The 20,950-nt window shown below is 38.8% G+C and overlaps 1 protein-coding gene across 4 annotated transcripts in view; it reads right to left on the bottom strand.

The window, feature by feature from the left end:
• Window positions 1–20,950, bottom strand: part of clip1a (CAP-GLY domain containing linker protein 1a) — a 169,099-nt gene that overhangs the window by 11,343 nt on the left and 136,806 nt on the right. For all 4 annotated transcript variants that reach the window (XM_078554132.1, XM_078554133.1, XM_078554135.1 and 1 more), the window contains 2 exons: window positions 15,916–15,968; window positions 1,848–1,965 (listed from right to left, as the gene is read on the bottom strand). In XM_078554132.1, coding sequence (XP_078410258.1) covers window positions 1,848–1,965; window positions 15,916–15,968 — 171 coding nt within the window. The remainder of the gene's footprint in view (window positions 1–1,847; window positions 1,966–15,915; window positions 15,969–20,950) is intronic.

Below are 20,950 nucleotides of genomic sequence, written 5' to 3'. Positions count from 1 at the left end.
ATCTAAAATACAGGATCCATTTCAAACGTGAATGATATACACATAACCTTATTCAGGAAAGGTATTTCATTTGTGAAAATCATTGAAAAAGTCAACAAAATTTCATTGGATGGTTGGCGGGGGGGGGGTGAAGAGCAAAATGCAAGTACTTTAACTCATTCATTGCTTAAAAATTTACTCAATTTCTGACAGAGTGGTTTGCAACAATTGAAAGTTCACACTTTGTTATTTTTAAAAAGAGCAACGTCTAACGAGAATTCCCTTAATTTAAGTGTTTCATTGTTTTAGTCAAAACTCGTTTCATTTACAAATCAATGCTTTTGTGAAAAATTTCTCAACACCTTAATCTAATAAAGTGCCAAATGAATCTGAAGTTTTTTATTTTTGTATTAGTGACAAAGTGCAGAAAATGTAGACACGAATTCCAATGCATTAACGGTCCTAATTCCTAGCAATGCCTATTTTTGAAAGGAACCCAGTGAAGGAGAAGGCAAAAGCTATTAACTTTGATTGAAATTCCAAAATAAATTTGAAGAGCTGCTCTGAACATTTGGTCTCTTTTTGAAAAATTAAACAGTTACAGTCATTAACACATTTTTGTTAATTTGAGGCTTTTATTTTCTTTATTTGAATACTTTTTGTTTAAACACAGAGCACTGATGATATTACTGGGAGGAATAGTGGCTTGGAGCATGGTGTCAGCTATGGTTCAATGGTAGCACTCTCAACCTAGAGGCTTGAGCACAAAATCTAGGCTGATACTTCAAGTGCAGTACCAAGGTAATGCTGTCGGAAGTGCTGTCTTTTGGATGAAACGTTAAAATAAGAACCCATCTCCCTCTCAGGCGTACTTAAAAGATCCCATTTTGAACAAGAGCAGAGGACTTTGTCCTGGTCAATACTCATCCCTCAACCAACGTCACTAAAACAGATTATCTGGTCATTATCACAATGCTGTTTGTGGGAGCAATCTGTACACATTTCCTACATTACAATATTACATTGAAAACAAACAAGTACTTTGTTGGCTAAAAAATACCTTGGGATATCCCGAGGTTCTGAAAGGTGACAAAATAAACCTTATCTTTTCAAACCAACAAAATTACTGACCTAGATTGTGACTGTTGATTAAGTATCTCTACCAACTTGAAATCAGCTCCTCACATGGTCAGGCTGAGAAACTCTTGCAAGCCAGTTGACATTGTGATGTAATAAACACTTACACCTAGTTTGCCTGATTGTTAACACTGATGGTACCCTATACATTTTGGTGGGCTCCTATCAATGCCCCAATTGGAAGCCTAGGTCCTTAGTGTTTACTGTAGTCAACAATAGGTTTTTAAAAATAAAAGCACAAAAATAAAAAATGGTTCATTACTCTTTTTTTAAAAATAAGAGGCACTTTATTCTCTGACAAATCCACAGTTTCTAACCAAAGTCAATTTCTTAATGTTAAGATGCAGTGAAGTTTCTTTTTAAACCCACTGGGGTACACAGTGTCTGGAAAGACAGATGATCCTACAGTAGAAGGATGGTTAATCAGCTCTATTTATCGATACAAAATCTGAAAAACTCATACTAAGCTGAATGAGTTATCACATTTATCACTTGGAAAGATACCATCACTCTCACTGGAGTACACAGCGTTTTATAAAAATTAATCTGGCTTCTCAACTACCCCCTCAACCAACCTTGGGTGAGCGTGTTTTAATCCATGAGCAAGGCTACTAGTGATCAACAAACATCCTTATGATTAATTGCAAGACAACAGACATTTAGTGAAGCTCAAATCTCTTTTATATTTGCATATTCCAAACTTATGTCATCTGCTTAGACAAATAACTTACCTCGTTCCTGAGCTTCTCTAGTTCTTTGTCTCTATCTGTGATCAAGGCACTAGTAGTAGTGATGGATTTCTGTAAGGATTTTTTGTCTTCATCAAACTCTTTCTTTAATAAAGATTCTCTGCAGAAAAATGAAGCGTCTCAGAAAAATATCAAACCACGAAATGTTTAAAAAGGCTAAATTTTATTTTCACATTCACTGGTATACTGCAGCATACAATTGTCCAAAATTAACCAAATCAAGCCACTATCAAAATTCAGTATGCAGACATTACTCACTAAAATATTTTTGTATTTTTGTTTAGAAATAGGAAATCTTATACTTACATTTTCACTGTTGTGTCAATATTTTGACATTTTAGAACTGCAGTAAGACATAAAAACTATTCCAAAGTAGATTGGGCCACACTGACACCAAATTGCACTTTCGGTCATCTGAACATGCATAGTTTTGCATACCAATGACTGTATCCATGTTACTTATAAAGCACACTACTGTTCAATTTAACAAAATTGTATATTTTACAGTTAAAATAACTTAACACAAAAAACACAAAATCCTAACTCAGAATCTGACATTCATTAAAGGCACATGATGCCAAGCAACAACGATTACATGCGTAGCTTCACTGCAATTACCAGTGCCATGCAAATAAATATCTGTTGTGAATCCTGCTGATATCTGCATGTTCCCTCTCTGAAATTGGTACTGACCTGAACTTTCATACAAAGAGACTATAAATAATTATGATTACACAGATTTCAGCTTGGGTGAGGAAGCATTCAGATCCAGTAGGCAGAGCAGGTTCATTAAGACACACAGCATGCTGAACGAAATGAAACCAATTCTTTGAGCGGAGAAGGCAATATAAATTGCTAAATTGATTTCCATGCTATCAGTCATAAACAGGAATGAGAAAATTAAGTGGAGAATCTGGGTTTTAAAGCAATAGAACACAATGTTCGTCATAAGTGACCCTGGTCCCACCTTACAACTATTTGTATTTATTTCCCAATGCAAATTTGTTTAAAATATCAGAGGTAAATGGAAAAAGATTGGTAACTGAGGCTGTGAATTTGGTTTTCCCCACTGTATGCAATCTTTTATGCTTACTTAAGTATATTCTAAAACATTTCAAAGATCACAGATTCATTTCGGAAAATATATTTCTGAATTCTAACTGTTGCTTTATAATTTATAAATTACAAATGTTTTTTCCTGGCTTTTGGTAAATTGTTAATTTTGAAAACTTTTATACTTTCTTGTGGTCTGCTTGAAGTCCTCTTTTCTGCTCAATACATTTCTATTCTTTTGTGCATAAAAATATAGCATCGTAGGACTTTGTGCGGTGTGACAAACTACTTTGTAACCTGAGCTCCAAGGCAACCTCCCTCTTGATCCTAGAAGCACATGAGTGAGATGGGTACTATTAACTAAAGCACTTAATCTATATAGAAAAAATGCTTCCAAGAGTTGATTTTTTGGTGGGAAATGAAAATTCGACAGTTACGTGTTAAACCCACTGTTCAGGTTATGGCAGCTTTTTAAATGGAGTAATGATTTCTAGTGTAGTGTTACTATGACCAAACAAAGAAGTAGGAAGACCCTAAAAGTACAAACTTGTATTATATAAATGCACAATGAAGTCCCCTTCACTTGATATTACAGAATATATGCATTACTAGCTAGAAATAGCTAGCAATAGTAAAAGATCAGGTAACAAAAATTTGTTTGCAGCCAGTTATCAACGAATGAAGAATGCATATGTAAATTAAGTAGTGCATAACAAATTACAATATAAAAACGTTGATACTGTGCATTATCTTTTATTTTTATCTTTATGGTTCTGCATATTATATTCTTAAAGATGAGGAACATTCGTTTTAGAATATGGAACATATTTTTCACTCATGTCAGCATCAGCACAGCATGGATGCTGCATAGAAACTCAACCCTGAAATAGCATCAGAAGGTGCCATTCCAATGAGGCACTGAGATTCAAATTTTGCACCAATGGAAAACATTATGCTTTGCGTACCCAAAGGAATTAGTTTGTTACTGCCCAAATTCAGCAGTGAGGGGAGATAGCCATTTCATCAGGTTAGCAAAGCACTGTACCAGGATGCAAGTCATTGTCTGTATTTTCCCACACATTCCAAAAACTTGACATGCCATCTGGAGAAAAGTGAAATGAAGCAGTGGCCAGAACTTTATAAGAAAATAAATCTGGACCATTAATTATTGTAGTCTCAGTCCTGTGTCTGCTAGTGATGGTGAGAGAGTAGTATTAATGGAAGTTTGGGTGTAGGCTGGTCTAATTTATTTTGTGGAAACTGATGAATGGATGAAAGAGAATATCAAACATAAGAAACAGGAGAACACTTTAAGCTTGTCAAAGCTGCTCATCTGATCAATGCTGATGTTGGGCTTCAATTCCACTTTACCCCCTGCTCCCCATACCCCTTGATTCCCTGAGAGAACAAAGATCGGTCTATCTCAGCCTTAAATAAAATCAATTATGGCGCATCCACAACCCTCTGGGGTAGAGAATTCCAAAGGTTCACAACCCTGAGTGAAGAAATTTCTCCTTACCGATCGACCCCTTATCATGAAACAGTGCCCACTTGTTCTAGAGTCCCAGACTGGGGAAACAACGACTCAGCATCTACCCAATCAAGTCCCTTCATAATCTTAAATCTTAGATCACCTCTCATTCTTCTAAACTCCAGAGAATACAGACCCAATTTACTCAGCCTCTCATCTTAGGACAGCCCTCTCATCCCAGGGATCTCTCCAGTGAACTTCACTGTACTGCCTCCAATGCAAGTATATCCTTCCTTAAATATGGAGGCCAAAATGGCACACGGTATTCCAGGTACAGGCTTATCAAAGCTCTGTATAATTATAGCAAGACTTCTTTATTCTTGTACTCCAATCCTCTTGCAATAAAGGCCAACGTACCATTTGCTTTCCTAATTGCTTGTTGTACCTGTATGTTAATTTTGTGTTCCTTGTACAAGTACACTCAAGTCTCTTTGAACATCAACATTAAAGTTTCACGCCTTTTAAAAAATATTCTGCTTTTCTATTCTTCATTATACTCCATCTGCCATCTTGTTGCCCATTCACTTAACCTGTCTACATCCCTTTACAGCCTCTAGGGAGAGGAAATATACTACAAAATTAAAAATAAACATGGCCATAAATGAAAAAGATATGACGTGCAACAGCACTGTGCTTTTAACAGGGATCTACAGATCTCACAAAAATAAAAGTACTCAGTGAGAAAAGGAAACTGACCAAAAGACTTCACAGAAAGGCTATTAGTATACAAAAACGGATATTAAACTGGCTCAACATTTGAGAAACAGGAATGTAAAGGTTTACAGTTTAATTTCTACGATTATCTGTAAACCAACAAGAGAGTAGCAGAATTATGTTTACCTTCACTCAAACCTTTTGACTGTTCCTGCTCATCAAGATTAACTCATGATAAAACAGCTGATCTACCTGCTCAATTATCCCCTTCAAAGAAACACTTGCAACATCAGCCACCTTATCAAAAGTGTATACTCAATAGCAACTATATTCTCCAGTTATAGAGATCAGTGCTAAAGCTTACACGTAACTCACTTGTAATGATCCCACCAGTTTTTACTGCCCTGATCTCAGGACAGATTTTAAAATCAATAGAAAATTTGCTTGTTTAAATGTTCTTCTGTACAGGTGAACACAGCACATGTTAATAATACCAGCAGTGAATTTAAGCAGTAGCCTCTCAATTTTAGAATCAGCAGTTCTGCTGAAGGCAGTGCCGTGGAGGCTGTCAATCAACAGAGGTGAACACAAGCTGCCTTCAGTTGCCAGCTCAGCAGCTGGGAAAGCTGACGGTGGCCATTAGGAAACAACATTAATCAACTTTGCCAGACACAGCAGAGAGATAGGCAGAAGAACATTGCTGATAAAGGAGTTGGTAGATTAGCTTTTCTAGCATCAGGTGGCCGTGGATGCAGCAATAGAGCAAACTATGATAGTATGTTGTTGAAGTCTCTTAATTATATGCTAATTCCTTTCTCTTCCATTACCAATTGCTGTGTGCATATCATATTTTCCTTTGAATATTTACACCATAGTCATGCTTAGAAATATCTAGAAATTATTATTGATGATTAATAGTTACAATGCAACTCTTTTGGTGATATCTTATAGACATCTCATATCAGGCACCATTTGAATCCTACAATTCACATGTTCATGAAATGGACTAAAGAGTTCAGGTTCAGCTACAGCTTTTAAATTACTCTATAATTTCCATTCAAAATCTCAAATCCATAGAAAGTGCAATGAATCTCTGCATTTAAAAAACTGTGTTGGAAGAAAAGGCAATAAACTCAAGATTGTCTACTTGTACCAGAACTCAAATAAATATCTCAATATCTAAATCCCTTTAAAAACAAATTCAGTGCTTTATGATTTAAAGTATAAGTTTGAACTGTTACATATCACTTCAAAATATGAACAGATTGATGTTAAATTTAGACCTGGATTTTCATTATTGTGAAGTTAGTTGTTTCTTTGGAATACGAGACTTCTGCATTTTCCATACACCTTAGGAATCATTTTATGAATTTGTGTCTCCATCAGGTATACATATTGGAAATTCAAGCATATTTTATGTGATTTTGCCAGCCATTATTTTAATGGATCAGAAAATAAAGCAACATGTGCCTGAATTTTCGATATAGCCCAGCAGTGGGTAAGGCTTTCACCAATAATAAAAGAATCAGAATGTTACTCCTTTAGTGCCACCATCAACCACACTGAGCTCACAAATAATGTGGGACAAAGAATAAATTTTCCTCTCCATTACCTCAAAGCAGGACAATCCCCGCCAACCTCTGCGACATTAGTGTGTAACACTTCAATTTTGCACATCATCTGTATCTGTGTGTCAAGAACTGACCACAGATGGTCCAAACACATTTCCCTTAGTACACCCTTACAGCCATGAGAGAGAGCTGTCAGGGCAGCAATTAAACTCAAGTCCCAGAGGTGAATGGAAAGGACAGCTTTCTAACCACTGGATCAGACTTGCCTCTCCAAATCAATAATCATTTCATTTTAGCATGTGTGTTATTCTTAAATCAGTCATATGGCAATTGGAAAATTTTTTTTCTCCCAAGTAATTTAGAACAGTCCCAAGAAAAGCAGTTGATGCTGTGTCTATTAATTCCATCAAATAAGGCCATAATACATAGGTAGTTTGGAATGGGATTGAAGATGACATGGATAAATATAGCAAGAGGTGACCATATACTCTATGGAGCATAATGGTTTCACTGATACAAAAGCAAAATACTGCAGATGCTTGAATTCTGAAATAAAAGCAGAAAATGCTAGAAAGACTCAGATGATCTGGCAGCATCTATAGAGAGAGAAAAAGTTAATTAATGTTTCAAATCTGTATGACTCTTCTTCAGAGCTAGAGAGAAGCAGAAATGTGATGGATTTTAGACTATTTAAGAGGTGGTAGAACAGTTGGAGCAAATTAGATCAGGGCTAGGTAGGAGCTAAGGAGAAATTTGACAAAAATGTCATGGATACACGACAGAGCGTGTTAATGGTAGTGTTAAAGACTAAAGAAGGTGCTGATAGTGGCATAAGTGTAAAGTAGCAGAATGTGTTCATAGAAGAACAAAGGTCAGCGCTCTGTGAAAGCACAACATAAAAAGTGATAGATAGCCCTATTTGGGGGGGGGGGGGGGGGAGACAAAGAATAAAAAAGTAAATAACCTAAATAAATTTAAAATAAATATTTAAAATTAAATAAAGAAAATAATAAAACATAATAATAATTGGACTAAAAAAGGGTAAAAATGGAGGAGGCAGTTCATGGTCTGAAGTTGTTGAGTTCACCGTTAAGTTCTGAAGGCTGTAAAAAATGTCTAATTGGAAGATGTGCTATTCCTCCAATTTGCGTTAGGCTTCACCAGAACATTGCAGCAGGCCAAGGATAGACATGTGGGCATGAGAGCAACATGGTGTGTTGAAATGGCAAGCAACAAGAAGTTCTGGATCATGCTTGCGGACTGAGTGAAGGTGTTATGCAAAGTGGTCACCCAGTCTGCGTTTAGTCTCCCCAATGTAGAGGAGACTGCATTGGGAGCAGCAAATATAGTAGACCAAATTGAAGGAGGTGCAAGTGAAGTGCTGCTACAGAACGCTGACAGCGGGGAAGAGGGAGATGTGTTCGGTGGTGGCATCATGCTGGGATTGGCGGAAATGACAGAGGATGATCCTTTGACTGCGGAGGCTGGTGGGGTGAAAAAAGTGAGGATAAAGGGGTCCCTATCATGGTTCTGGAAGGAAGGGGAAGGGGTGAGGGAAGAACTGCGTGAGATGAGTCAGACACGGTTGAGGGCCCCGTCAACCACAACGGTGTGCCGTTTTGGAAGGTAGCATCATCGGAGCAGGTGCAATGGAGGCGGAGGAACTGAGAGAATGGGATGAAGCCCTTACAGCAAGCAAGGTTTGAAGAGATGTGGTTGAGGTAGTTGTAGGAGTCAGTGGGCTTGTAATGAATATTGGTAGACAGTCTATATCCAGAAGTGGAGCCAGAGAGGTCAAGGAAGGGAAGGAAAGTGTCAGAGATGGACCATGTGAAGGTGACAGAGGGGTGGAAATTGGAAGCAAAAATTGATAAATTTTTCCACATCCAGACGAGAGCATGAAGCGGCACCGATATAGTCATTCACGAACTGGAAAAAAGAATTGTGGGAGTGGACCAGAGTAGGACTGGAACAAGGAATGTTCCACGTACCCCACAAAAAGACAAGCATAACTGGGGCCCATGCGGGTACCCATAGCCACACCTTTTATTTGGAGGAAGTGGGACAAGTTAATGGAGAAATTGTTTAGTGAGAGAACAAGTTCAGCCAGGCAGAGAGAGTGATGGTGGAGGGGGATTGCCCGGGCCTCTGTTCAAGGGAGTGGAGAGCCCTCAGTCTGTCCTGTGGGAGATGGAGGTGTAGAGGGACTGGACGTCCATGGTTAAGAGGTGGCAATTAGGGCCAAGAAACCGGAAATTATTGATATGACGTAGGTGCCAGAAGAATTGCAAACATAGGTAGGGAGAGACTGGACAAGGGGAAATAGAATGGAGTCACGATAGGAAGAAATGAGTTCCATAGGGCAGGAACAGGCTGACAGGATAGTCTTGTTTGTGGATTTTGGGAAGGAGGTAGAAGCAGACTGTGCGGGGTTGGGAGACTATGAAGTTGGGAGCTGTGGAGAGAAGATCTCCAGAGGAGATGAGGTCATTGACAGTTCTGGAAACAATGGCTTGATGTTCAGTGCTGGGGTCATAGGAGATAGGAAGAAGTGTCTGAGAGTTGGTGCTCTGTTTCCATTTCTGGTGATAGACTGTCCACCAATATTCATTATAAGCCCACCGGCTCCCACAGCTACCTTGACTAGAGCTACTCACACGCTGCTTCCTGCAAGGACTCCATCCCATTCTCCCAGTTCCTCTGCCTCCGTTACATCTGTTTTGAAGATGCTCCCTTCCAAAATGGGACTTCTGACATGCCTTCCTTTTTCCTTTACTGAGGACTCCCCCCGCTGCGATTGACAGTGCCCTCAAACGCGTCCGACTCATCTCCTGCACCTCTGCCTTCTCCTCCCTCCCAGAATCATGATAGGGTCCCCCTTGTCCTCACTTTTCACCCCACCAGCTCCCGCTGTCGAAGGATCATCCTCTTCATTTCCGCCTACTCCAACATGATGACACCACCAAACACATCTCCTCCACCCCAACCCCCACCCTATCAGCATTCCCAAGGGACCCTTCCCTCTGTGACACTCTGGTCCACTCCTTCAACACCCCCAACTCCTCATCCCCTTCCCTCGGCACCTTCCCATGCAATCGCAGAAGGGGCAACACCTGCCCCTCTACCTCCCCCCTCCTCACTATCCAAGGCCATAAATACTCCTTTCAGGTGAAGCAGTGCTTCACTTGCACCTCTTTCAATTTGGTCTACTGTATTTGCTGCTTTCAATACAGTCTCCACTACATTGGGGAGACTAAACGCAGACTGGGTGACTGTTTTACAAAACACCTTCACGCAGTCCGCAAGCATGACCCAGACCTTCCTGTCACTTGCCATTCCAACACACCATCTTGCTCTCAGGCCCACATGTCCATCCTTGGCCTGCTGCAACGTTCCAGTGAAGCCCATTGCAAACTGGAGGAACAGCACCTCATCATCTGATTAGGCACTTTACAGCCTTCAGGGCTTAACACTGAGTCAACAACTTCAGATCATCAACTCTCTCCTCCATCTTTTCCCCTTTTTTAATCCAATTATTTATTTTATTTTTATTTATTTTTAATTTTTTTTGATTTATTCATTTTAAATTTAAAAAATCCTTTTTCCACAACTCCCCTCACAGGGCCATCTGTTAGTTGCTTTCTATTTTGTGCTTTCACGGAGCACTGACCCTTGTTCTGCTATTAACACATTCTGCTGTCTTGCTTTTATGCCAACATCAGCACCTTCTTTAGTCTTTAACACTACCATTAACACACCCTTTGTCTTGTGTCCATGATATCTTTGTCAAATTTCTCTTTAGCTCCCACTTATCCTTGACCTTCTATTTTGCTCCACATGCTCCACCCCCCTCTTAAACAGTATAAAATCTATGACATTTCTACTTCTCTCTAGCTCTGAGGAGTCAGACAGATTCGAAACATTAATTAGCTCTGTTTCTCTCTCTATAGATGCTGCCAGACCTGCTGAGATTTTTTCCAGCATTTTTTGTTTATATTTCATGGTTCCACTGATGTTTTGACCATGGAAATGTCATAAAAGCAATTGGCCGGTTTTCAAAATTGAACTTTAAATGTAGAAACATATCGTGCAGTTCTGTTTCACAGTGTTGGTTAGAGAGGTCGTTTACAAAACTTGCTATCAAATGATTAAAAAGGTTGGAGTCCACTTTAGGGCTGATTGTACATGGTCTGCAAGAGGCAAGCTTGATGGGCTGCATGACCTGCGTTTGAAGTTTATGTTTTTAGATGAACTGGAAAATTGGTATTTCTTCACAAAATTTTACCTGAGTGCACTTGCATTCTATTGTAGATAACAATGATCAAATATAGTGAAAAAATAAACTAGAAAAATCCTCAAATATCAAGTTAATCTTAAAAGTATTTTGCTATGAATTCAATTTTCTAACTATTACACCCTATAACAACATAAACAGGTGGCTATGATAACGGCTATGTAAATCTGATCATTGAATCAGAGAATTTAGACTGGCATATCCAACAAAGTATTCTGAACCTAAAACGCCAAATTGTCAGATTGGGTTTTTGAAACTTAACGACTAGGCCCTCAAAATATCAGTACTATCTGCAACTACGCAGGAATCCCAATTGTAAGTAACAATATTTAGACTAGCTACTAACATTTCTCCAAAACAAATTTAGCAGTGCTTTTTGTTTTTGTAATTTGTATCAAAGGTTCCTTGCATCACCCAGATTCTCCTCTTACTATGAAAGTAAGAAAAAAGTCTAGTCATGAAGCAAATACCTTGAAGTGTTATTGGGCAAGCTTTAAAAATGCAAGATAACAAGAAGCACAAGTTAGAAACATGGAAGAAAAATGCAAATTACAATCCAGGAAGTTACACAATTCCGCATTAAATGGTTTATTTCGTTAAAAAGCTGCTTGAAATAATTCACACAGAAGCAAGACACAGTAAAGGAAGGTTGCAGCCATAGTATGTACAAAAAATATTATGGTTCGATTGGTTTTGGCTACTTATTGTAACGTGGATAGACTTTTTTCAGTCTTACCATCAAAGACAGACAGATTTAGCAAGGACAGCAAAATTAGGAGAAGGAGAGAGAAAGGAGTGAGATGAGGTTTTGTAAGTAATGCAGAGACACAATGACACTTTGCAAGCCACAGTGACTTGTTTGACAAGCTTGCGTTAGCACAGAAACACAAGTCAAGGTTCATTAAAATAGATATCCATTTATCCATCAAAAGATTAACATTCTATAGTCACGTGTTTACAACACAAAAGTTCACTTTGGATGTTTGGAAAGTCAGAGATGATCAGCTTTCTGCTTCACAACATATATAATTGCTTCCTTATTTTTAAAAATAATTTGAGGCCTGCTGTATAATTTTCTCATCAAATATAAAAAAAGGATAGAATTTGCCATTTTGAGCAGATAATACTAACAACAGACATGGTCTATGTATTCATATTTAGTTTTAGTTAAGCTGAAACAGGGCATGCTTTATCTTAAAATATGATTTTAGGAAAAAGTTGTGATGGAAGATGCTTTCCTGGGCTATTTTAAAGAAAAACGCTCTCAAAGGGTTTAGACATTTTTCAACAGTGACCCACATAACTGATGAAATATTTTATTGACCTGGAATTTTAAAAAGAGCTTGAAAAGGTAATATATTGACCCAATTTCAAAAATGATGGAATTTTGTACGCAGAAATAGAAGACGCAGTTAAGCACTTTGACCTGATCTTGCTGTATTGCAAACAGAATCCTGCTCATAACATTGCATTTTTCATAAGTAGAATGCCACTGTTTCTCCTTCAGGAAATGCATTTCTGGATAGAATTGCATCAAATTAGCAAGATTATTCTACTTTTCAAAGCTACATAACTTGTATGCAACTCAGTCCAGATCCAAACAATGTGATTTACCTTTACCCACAAATTTTGAGAACATTATGCTGCACACCCCTAGAATACATTCCAGTTATATTCCAATAAAACTGGTTGTATTCTACCCAACATGCATAAACATGAAGCAGAAGCAACATTCTTTTTCCTTCGGTAAAATGTAACGTTCTGAGCTTGATTTAATCTCAACAGAGCAAGATCTGGGTCACAGCAAAAGGCAGAGGAACTGATTTGACTAAACTTATTCCTCACCATTTTAAAACTTGTGTTACATTTTACGTTACACAGAGAAAGTCACTTCTGCATTGAAATTAAGTGCAAAAGAGTTTTGTGCATCCACAAAATTCTTTCTCCTCTTGTTGAATACTTTTTCAAATAATTTAATCAAACACAAGTGACTGCAGATTAATATGTAATCTTGACACAGCTGTACTTTCACAGAAGTAGTTTAATTGCATTAACTGGAAAAAAGTTAAAAATTTCCAAATTCTGCCTACATTAGAATTCAACCCCCAATAACCTATGTATTTACAGAAAATGCTGGAAATACTCAGCAAATCTGGCAGGATCTATGGAGGGAGAGAAACAGATTTAATGTTTCAAGACAGTGACCCTTCATCAGAACAGTTCTGACAAAGGGCAGAGTTTTCCGCACTCGTTGGTGTCAGACAGCAAGGCAAGCGTGAGCGAACAATATGGTGGGAAGGCCAAAAATCAATTTCACGACATTGTGAAACTAATTTGCAAGCGTCCGCTCCGCCTGCCAATGGCAGGCTGTTTTTCCCACTGCCGCACGTCGGGAACTTCATTGTAATACACCTGCATATCATTATAAGTCTAACTCGCTGGAATCATCCCCCCACACCGGATCACCCGGGCATGTCGACATGATTGCATGCCAACGTGTTTCACAACTGAACATAAGCGATGTGCACCTGGTGAGCTGCACTTAACTCTGGACTTGGAGGCTTGATTGCCTACCTTGCTTCGGGCAGCATTCGCAGTCATCAGTGCCAGGCTTCGCAGACAGTACCACATCACTTTTAGGAGGGGCTTAGAGGCAGGTCTCTAATTACGAGACCAGCTGTAAGGCGGGGTAGCTTTTCAACGGCTGCAGGGCTAGGGCTTTCTTGGGGGAAGGGGGAGAAATGGCCTCAGACAAGAGAAGAGGCTGTAGGGCTAGGACATTACTGGGAAAGGGGGGCATTCCAGGGTGTGTGGGAACACATGTTGATCTGTGCAAGTGGCCTCAAGGGGGTGAGGGCTGAGGAGGCAGTCCCCAGAGGAGATGAGTCCAGATGGAGATGCAAGGGTGTGAGAGAGTGTGAGTGTTGATGCCTCGAGATGTCTGAGTGAGGTGCCAGTGCATGTGTGATTGGTTTGAGTGGGAGAGAGAGTTTAGAGTGATGAGATGGTTGCTTTACCCTGGCGACAAAGATGAGATTATTCATCCGCTGTCTGCACTGGATGGCAAACCTCTTCTGAGCGTTGGCACTGACTACCACTTCTCCCGCCTTCCAAGCCGAAGTGCTGACACTGATGGGCCTCTTGCGGCCAGAGCAGGGTGGTAGAGGACATCGGGGCAGGCTCCAACGGTGTCCTGATGACATCCCAGGGATGCATCACTGAATTGGGGGGGCTGCAGTCTTCTTGTCTTTCAGAGCCATGTATTCTGTGCAGCAATCCTGGGCTGGAAGCAGTGAGAGGTGTGCGCGCGGCTGCACTTTAAATATGGCGCCCAGCGTGAGGAAGCGGCGAGCAGATGGTGCGGCTGGCGAATTGGAGGCTGCCTGCCAACGAAATGGCATGTTTCCCAGGAATGCATGATTTATGAAGCGGGATTGGGACAATACAGCGCAAAAACCTGCCATTGCAGCCAGCAGGTAAAACGTTCCTTTTCCCGCCCTCTACCGCACTGAGTGCAAATCTGGGATGATTCTGCCCAAAGGGTCACAGACCTGAAATGTTTATTTTTCTCTCCTTTAGAGGTTGCCAGACATGCTGAGCATTTCCAGTATTTTCTGTTTTTTTTTTCAGATTTCCTGCATTCACAGTACTTTGCTCTTGTAGCATATTTATTTAGGTCTCTTCATTGTTTCAACATTAAAGTATGAATACTAAATAAGCTTACGAATGTCTGGTAGCAGTGATAGGCATTTCGGAAATGAGACAAAGAACCTTATGAATATTACAACGCTTAAATTACTTCATTTATATTTAGTTAAATCCTATTCCTTACTTTTACAATGAGCTAGTCATAGAAATATTCCAAACATTAAACCTAAATTTCTAGTCTATTAATTTTACACTTGGGGAATTTAGTGGCAGTGTTTCAAAGCTAATCTCTGAAGAGGAAAAAAAGCACATCAAATTACTATTTCACAATATCAGAGATTCTTAACTGAGGCTGAGCATACAAATGGCCTAAAAATACAGTACAACTCGAATTGTACATTGTGGAAGTTGCACATTAAATTTAAAAAAAATTGAGATCAATCTCTGCTTTCCAGCACACATTATATAACTGAATATTTTCACAGTGATTCCATTTTTGGGTGTCTCCAGGAAAATGGTGAGATTGTGACAACCGCAAAAATAACCAATTCTACAGTAATTTTGTCCCAATTTATGCAATGAAAGAGTTTCCATCAAATTATGATTCAGGATTTAAAAAAAAAAATCAGCTAACATAGTAACGTAGCTGCTGATTGCTAAGGAAACAGCAATACTGCCCCACCCCAAACCCCGGAGACCATTAACTGAACAATTCCAGACTGTACCTAATAACAGTAAATGCACAAGCAAAACCTGTCATTAAGATGAGAATCTGTCATTCGAAAACAATTTTGGATTAATTAATATTTCTATCTTCAGTAACATAAAATTACAATACCCCAATGTGTGGTGATGGTGAAGTACATACATTTGATTTTATGCTTTCATTTCAAATTAAAAGGATGAAAATAGTTTGTTCTGGTTAAAATTAAATTACTTGATCAAAAAATTTATGAAATAATTTGGAAATTGCTGGGTAAAAGTGTTATGCACAAAGTGATTATATAGTCTGTCAACTTTGCATAGTGTACTGTGATGGGGGCAATTTAACAGAGTCATTACAGCACAGGAAGCTGCTATTTGGCCCATCGAGTCCATGTCTGTAGAGCAATCCAATCAGTCTGTTTAAATATGATTTTTTCTACCGCTGACAGTCATTCACATTTAACAGGCAAGTTATTTCTCCATTATTTACAAGTTGATTTGGTTAACTACTATGTTTACGCATCCCCCGATGCTCTAGAATATTTTTTGAAGCACACATACATTGCATTGTGTCACACAATTAGAAGTGCTTACCTCTTTTTCATTTCTAGTAGCTGATTATTGAGTGCAGATCGCTCTTCTTCGAGCTGAAGCAAAAGAGTAAAATCTTTCAGTTACCAAGGTGCTTCAAGGTGGACAGCCTACATTTGTTGTCCAAACACTCAAACTCCAATGAGGTATATTAAAACATAAGTCCACAACCAGTAGTGAAGTACTGATGCCATTAACATTATCCAATATCTACATGTTTATCATCTTAATTACCAGTATAGTATTAATTCCTGAACATTTAATTGGTAAGTTAATAAGATAAATGCCCCACATATTGTAGGAAGCAGCACAGGAACAGGCACACGGATATTGCTAATTATTTCTGCAGAAATCTATTCTGACTTGCAAGGAAAATCATGCTCCAGTGGAGGCAGGGTTCAATTGAGGCTTTCAAAACTGGATCGTTATCTGAAAAGGAAAAATCTGCAGGGGTATGGGGAAAAGGCCGGGGAGTGGCACTAGGTGGATTGCTCCTTCAGAGGGCCAGCAGAGACACGATGGGCTGAATGGCCACCTACTGTGCTGTAACCATTCTATGATTCTAATGCAGATGGACAAATGGGAGAATTTGAGAGACAACTTTCATTTATATAGCACCTTTAACATCACTAAATGTTCCAAGGCCTTTCATTGGAGCATTTTCAAACAATTTGACACCGAGCCATGTAAGGAGGTATTATTGCAGATGATCAAATGTTTGGTCAAAGAGGTGGATTTTAAGAAGCACCTTAAAGGGGTACATAGTTGGCAAGGTGCAGAGGTTTAGGGAGGGCATTCCAAGGTTTAGGGCCAGGGCAGCTGAAAGCATAGCTTCCACTGGTGGAGCAATTCAAATTACGGTTGCTTAAGAGGCCAGAATTGGAGGGGTGCAGATATCATGCAGGATTGTAGGGCTGGAAGAGATTGGGGATCGGAAGGCCATGGAGAAATTTGAAAACAAGGATAAGAATTTTAAAATTGAGACACCGTTTAACCAGGAGCCAATGTAGACCAATGAGCGGATGTAATGGGTGAACAGGCCTTCGTGCACATTAGAACATGGACAGCAGAGTTTTGGATAGAGTAGAAAATGGGAGGATGGCCACCAGCATATTGGAATAGTCAAGTCTAGGGCTAACAAGAGCATGATTGAGGGTTTCAGCAGCAGATGAGCTGAAGCAGGAGCAGATGAAGTAGATATGCTGGTATGAACTCAAGCAGTGCTTTAAAGATTTTATCAGTTTGTAAAAAGCTGCATTCAAATTTAACTTACACAATGTTGTGCGTTATCTGCATCTTTGCAGTTTCACAAGGCAGGTGAAATTTAACGCAGCAAAGTGATACATCTTGATAGGAAGAATGAGGAGCAATGTAAAGAATACAATTCTAAAAGGGGTGCAGGAACAGAGAGGGGGTGTATGTACACAAATTGTTGAAGGTGGAATGACAGATTGACAAAGTGGTTTAAAAGGCATATGGGATCTTGTGCTTTATAAATAGAGACATAGAGTACAAAAGCAAGGAACTTATGATGAACCATTATAAATTACTGGTTCAGCCTCAACTGGAGAATTGTGTCCAATACTGGGCACCACACTTTTGGAAGGCATTAGAGAGGGTGAAGAAAAGGCTTACAAGACTGGTTCCAGAAATGAGGGACTTAGTTATGTCCTTAGAGAAGATAAGGTTGAGAGATTTGACAGAGGTGTTCAAAATCATAACAGTAGATGGGGAGAAACTGTTCTCATTGGTGGAAGTGTGGAGAACCATAGAACAAAAGTTTATGGTAATTGGCAAAAGAAACAATGGTGACATGAGAAAAAACATTTTTTTTCCACAGCGCAAATTGTTAGGATCTGGAATGTATTTCCCGAGAGTATAATGGAAACAAATTCAGTCGTGGCTTTCAAAAGGGAATTGGATAAACAACTGAAGAGACAAAATGTATCGGACTGTGGGGAAAAGGCTGTGAAGTGGGGCTAGTAGATTTGCTCTTGGAGAGAGCCAGCACAGATATGACAGTCCAAAAGGTCTCCTTCTGTACAGTAATCATTCTATGATATGAAATGATGCATATGCTCAATAGGCCATATTCACTTCCAATGGTAATACATTTCTACAATAGGCTTAGTTTGCCGCGATTAAAACTGTAGTCAGCAAGATTGCAAACAGTACAGAGAACAGGGCCTGACAAAAAAAATCTAATTAAGCTCAGCAATGTTGCTAAAATATACAAATTTATTTAAAATGGCTGTTTATGGGACATAAATCAGTGAACAATTTCTGGCAGGAATTTGAAAGGAAAAGTTTTTCGAACACCTTTTTAAAATAAGGATCTCATCGAAAACATAGGTATAAACAAAGCACTTTGAGATATCAACTCACTTTTTATTTGTTATTCTTGACCTAATGAATTGCTAGACTCATTGCTAGATTGTTCCAGACAATGGAATTACTTCAATAAGATAATACAGCAATTCAGACGTTTGACATTTGTATCACAAATTTAGTTCTCATATTTTCAGCCAGAAATAAAGAACTTGCATTTGTGTAGCACCTTGAGCTATCCAAAAGCACTTTACAGCCAGTTGAAAACTTTGAAGTACAGTCACTGTTGCAATGTAGGAAATACAGGAGCCAGTTTGCACACAGAAGGGTCACACAAACAGCAATGAGATAAATGACAACAGTTAGTGATGCTGATTGAGAGATAACTGTTGACCAGGACTCCCAGGAGAACTCTCCCCTACTTTCTTCAAATGAAGCCATGGATCTTTTACATCCATCTGGCACAGCAGATAGGACCTCAATTTAACATTGCACCTCCGACAGTTAAGTACTTCTTTAATACTGAAATGTTATGTCAGCCTAGGTCACTTGCTCAAATCTTTGGAATGGGACTTGAATACAAAACCTTCTGACAGAGGTGTGCAGGAGTGCTATCACTAAGCTAAGGCTCATACTCTGGGATAATATTCATATTCCTAATTTGTGCAGCCAGACAATCATGCTAAATAAACACCTGCTACTCAATGATCTAAGTGTGAATGTAAGTGTGATGTAGTGGCTATTTTATGTCCAAAGCAGCCAATTACAAAATAGGTTTAGTGAAAGGTAGATTTGATTGTTCCATTTCCCTAATCATAAATCTTATGCCACTGATACAGACTGTGGGGAAATCTGCTATTGAGGCAGACACTTTATAACCCAAACGTAACTGGGCATTTTTTTCCCCCCAGTGGATCATTGCCAGTTGAAGAAATACAGACATATTCTACTACCAAAAATACGAGGATCATCTATTACTCTCATCTATTCACCAATTAGCCTGTTTTTGTCTCTTTTGTTTTATGTTTGTCTTGAATTCTGATCAATTTTGTGTTTGCTCCTTCATCCTTTCCATTTCTCCTTTAATTTCTGTCTTAACCTCTCTGCCTACAAGTGATTTTGTCTGCTGCCAACACTGGGTGTCAATTCACAGCATCCAGTTGCTTTACTGCTCAACAACAATGTCTCTCAGCACAAGTCAGATTTTTTTTGACAAAAGTTAAACTTTTTCTTATTGTTGTATAAATAAGTAACTATTGCTGGTGTGATAGGACTTTTAAAGAAAGTTTAAAGTCCAACTGAGCAAAAGAGTCATGATTTTGACGCTTGCATATTTCCTCATTACTCAGGAAGGTAGATTGAAGATAAAGAATATAAATCAAGCCCTTAAATCAAAGCGTGCAACCTTACTTATAAATTACTGTATGATTAATATACATTTAGAATAGTTTAGGATATACAGATCAATTTAAAGAGCTAGCCCCACCACAAGCAAATTGGTACTGACTGGCCTCATTTTGTGTTGTAATTTCTATGATTTTATGACAACAAATTAATTAGAATGATTGAACACTAGTATGATACTATTGCTTTTTATAAATGTATTTCACAGGAAACTGAAAAAATATATAAATGCATGTCTATAGACATCAGTAACCTGAGGAAGCTATGAATATGCCAATTTATCTAATTTTCTCAGCAAATTTTATGCAATGGGTGATGAGAGCTTAACAGCATCAAAGCAAATTATAGAAATATTTATATAGCACCTGATCAAATCAAAACTTCTCAAAGCATTTCAGTTTTTGAGCAGCAGTAATCATTGTTAAGTAGGCAAATGAAGCAGCAGAATCCCTCACACACTAATGGCCTAATGACCAGTAATCTGTTTTGGTGGTTCTGACTAAGGGAAGAATACTGGTTTGGACTAGTCTTTTTTAAATTGTGCCACAGGATTTATGTCTAACTGAACATAGGAACATAAAAAAAGTAGGCCATTCAGCCCCTCAAGTCTGCTCTGCCATTCAATAAGATAACAGATTTCTGCCTGCATCCCCGTCACTCTGGACTCCCTTGAAGATCAAAAATCTGTCTAACTCAGCCATGGATATATTCAATGACCAAAACGCCACTGGTCACTGGGGTAGAGAATTCCAATAATTAACAATTCTACGAGAAGAAATTCTCCTGCCTCTCTGCCTTAAATGGGAGACCCCTTATTTTGAAACAGTGCCCCCTAGTTCTAGATTCCTCCAAAAGGGGAAACATCCTCCCAGCATCAACTCTGTCAAGCCCCCTGAGAAACTTTCATTTTTTAATAAGATCGGCTCTCATTCTTCTAAATTCCAATAGGCCCAACCTGCTCAACCTTTCCTCATATGACAACCATTTCATCCCAGGGATCAACTTAGTGAACCTTCTCTGAACTGCTTCCAATGCACGATAGGAAGTATCCTTAAATTAGGAGACCAAAACTGTATGCAGTACAGTAAGTGCTCACTTAACATCAAGTTGGATTTCTGAAAAGTGCAACTTTAAGCAAAACAGTATTAAGCAAAACAACATTAAGTGAATCAGATTTTCCATTACAACAAATGTAAAAACAGTAGTTAGTTTCTGTCAGAGCTTTCTCATGAAAGAAACATTAAAACATGATACCTTGCGAGTTTAAATACTGTATATTGCTAAAATCCTATATTCGTAAATGATA

The sequence above is a fragment of the Cetorhinus maximus genome, chromosome 12 (genome assembly GCF_964194155.1).
Source record: "Cetorhinus maximus chromosome 12, sCetMax3.hap1.1, whole genome shotgun sequence".
NCBI classification, from domain to species: domain Eukaryota; kingdom Metazoa; phylum Chordata; class Chondrichthyes; order Lamniformes; family Cetorhinidae; genus Cetorhinus; species Cetorhinus maximus.
This window is presented reverse-complemented; position numbering and strand designations above follow the sequence as displayed.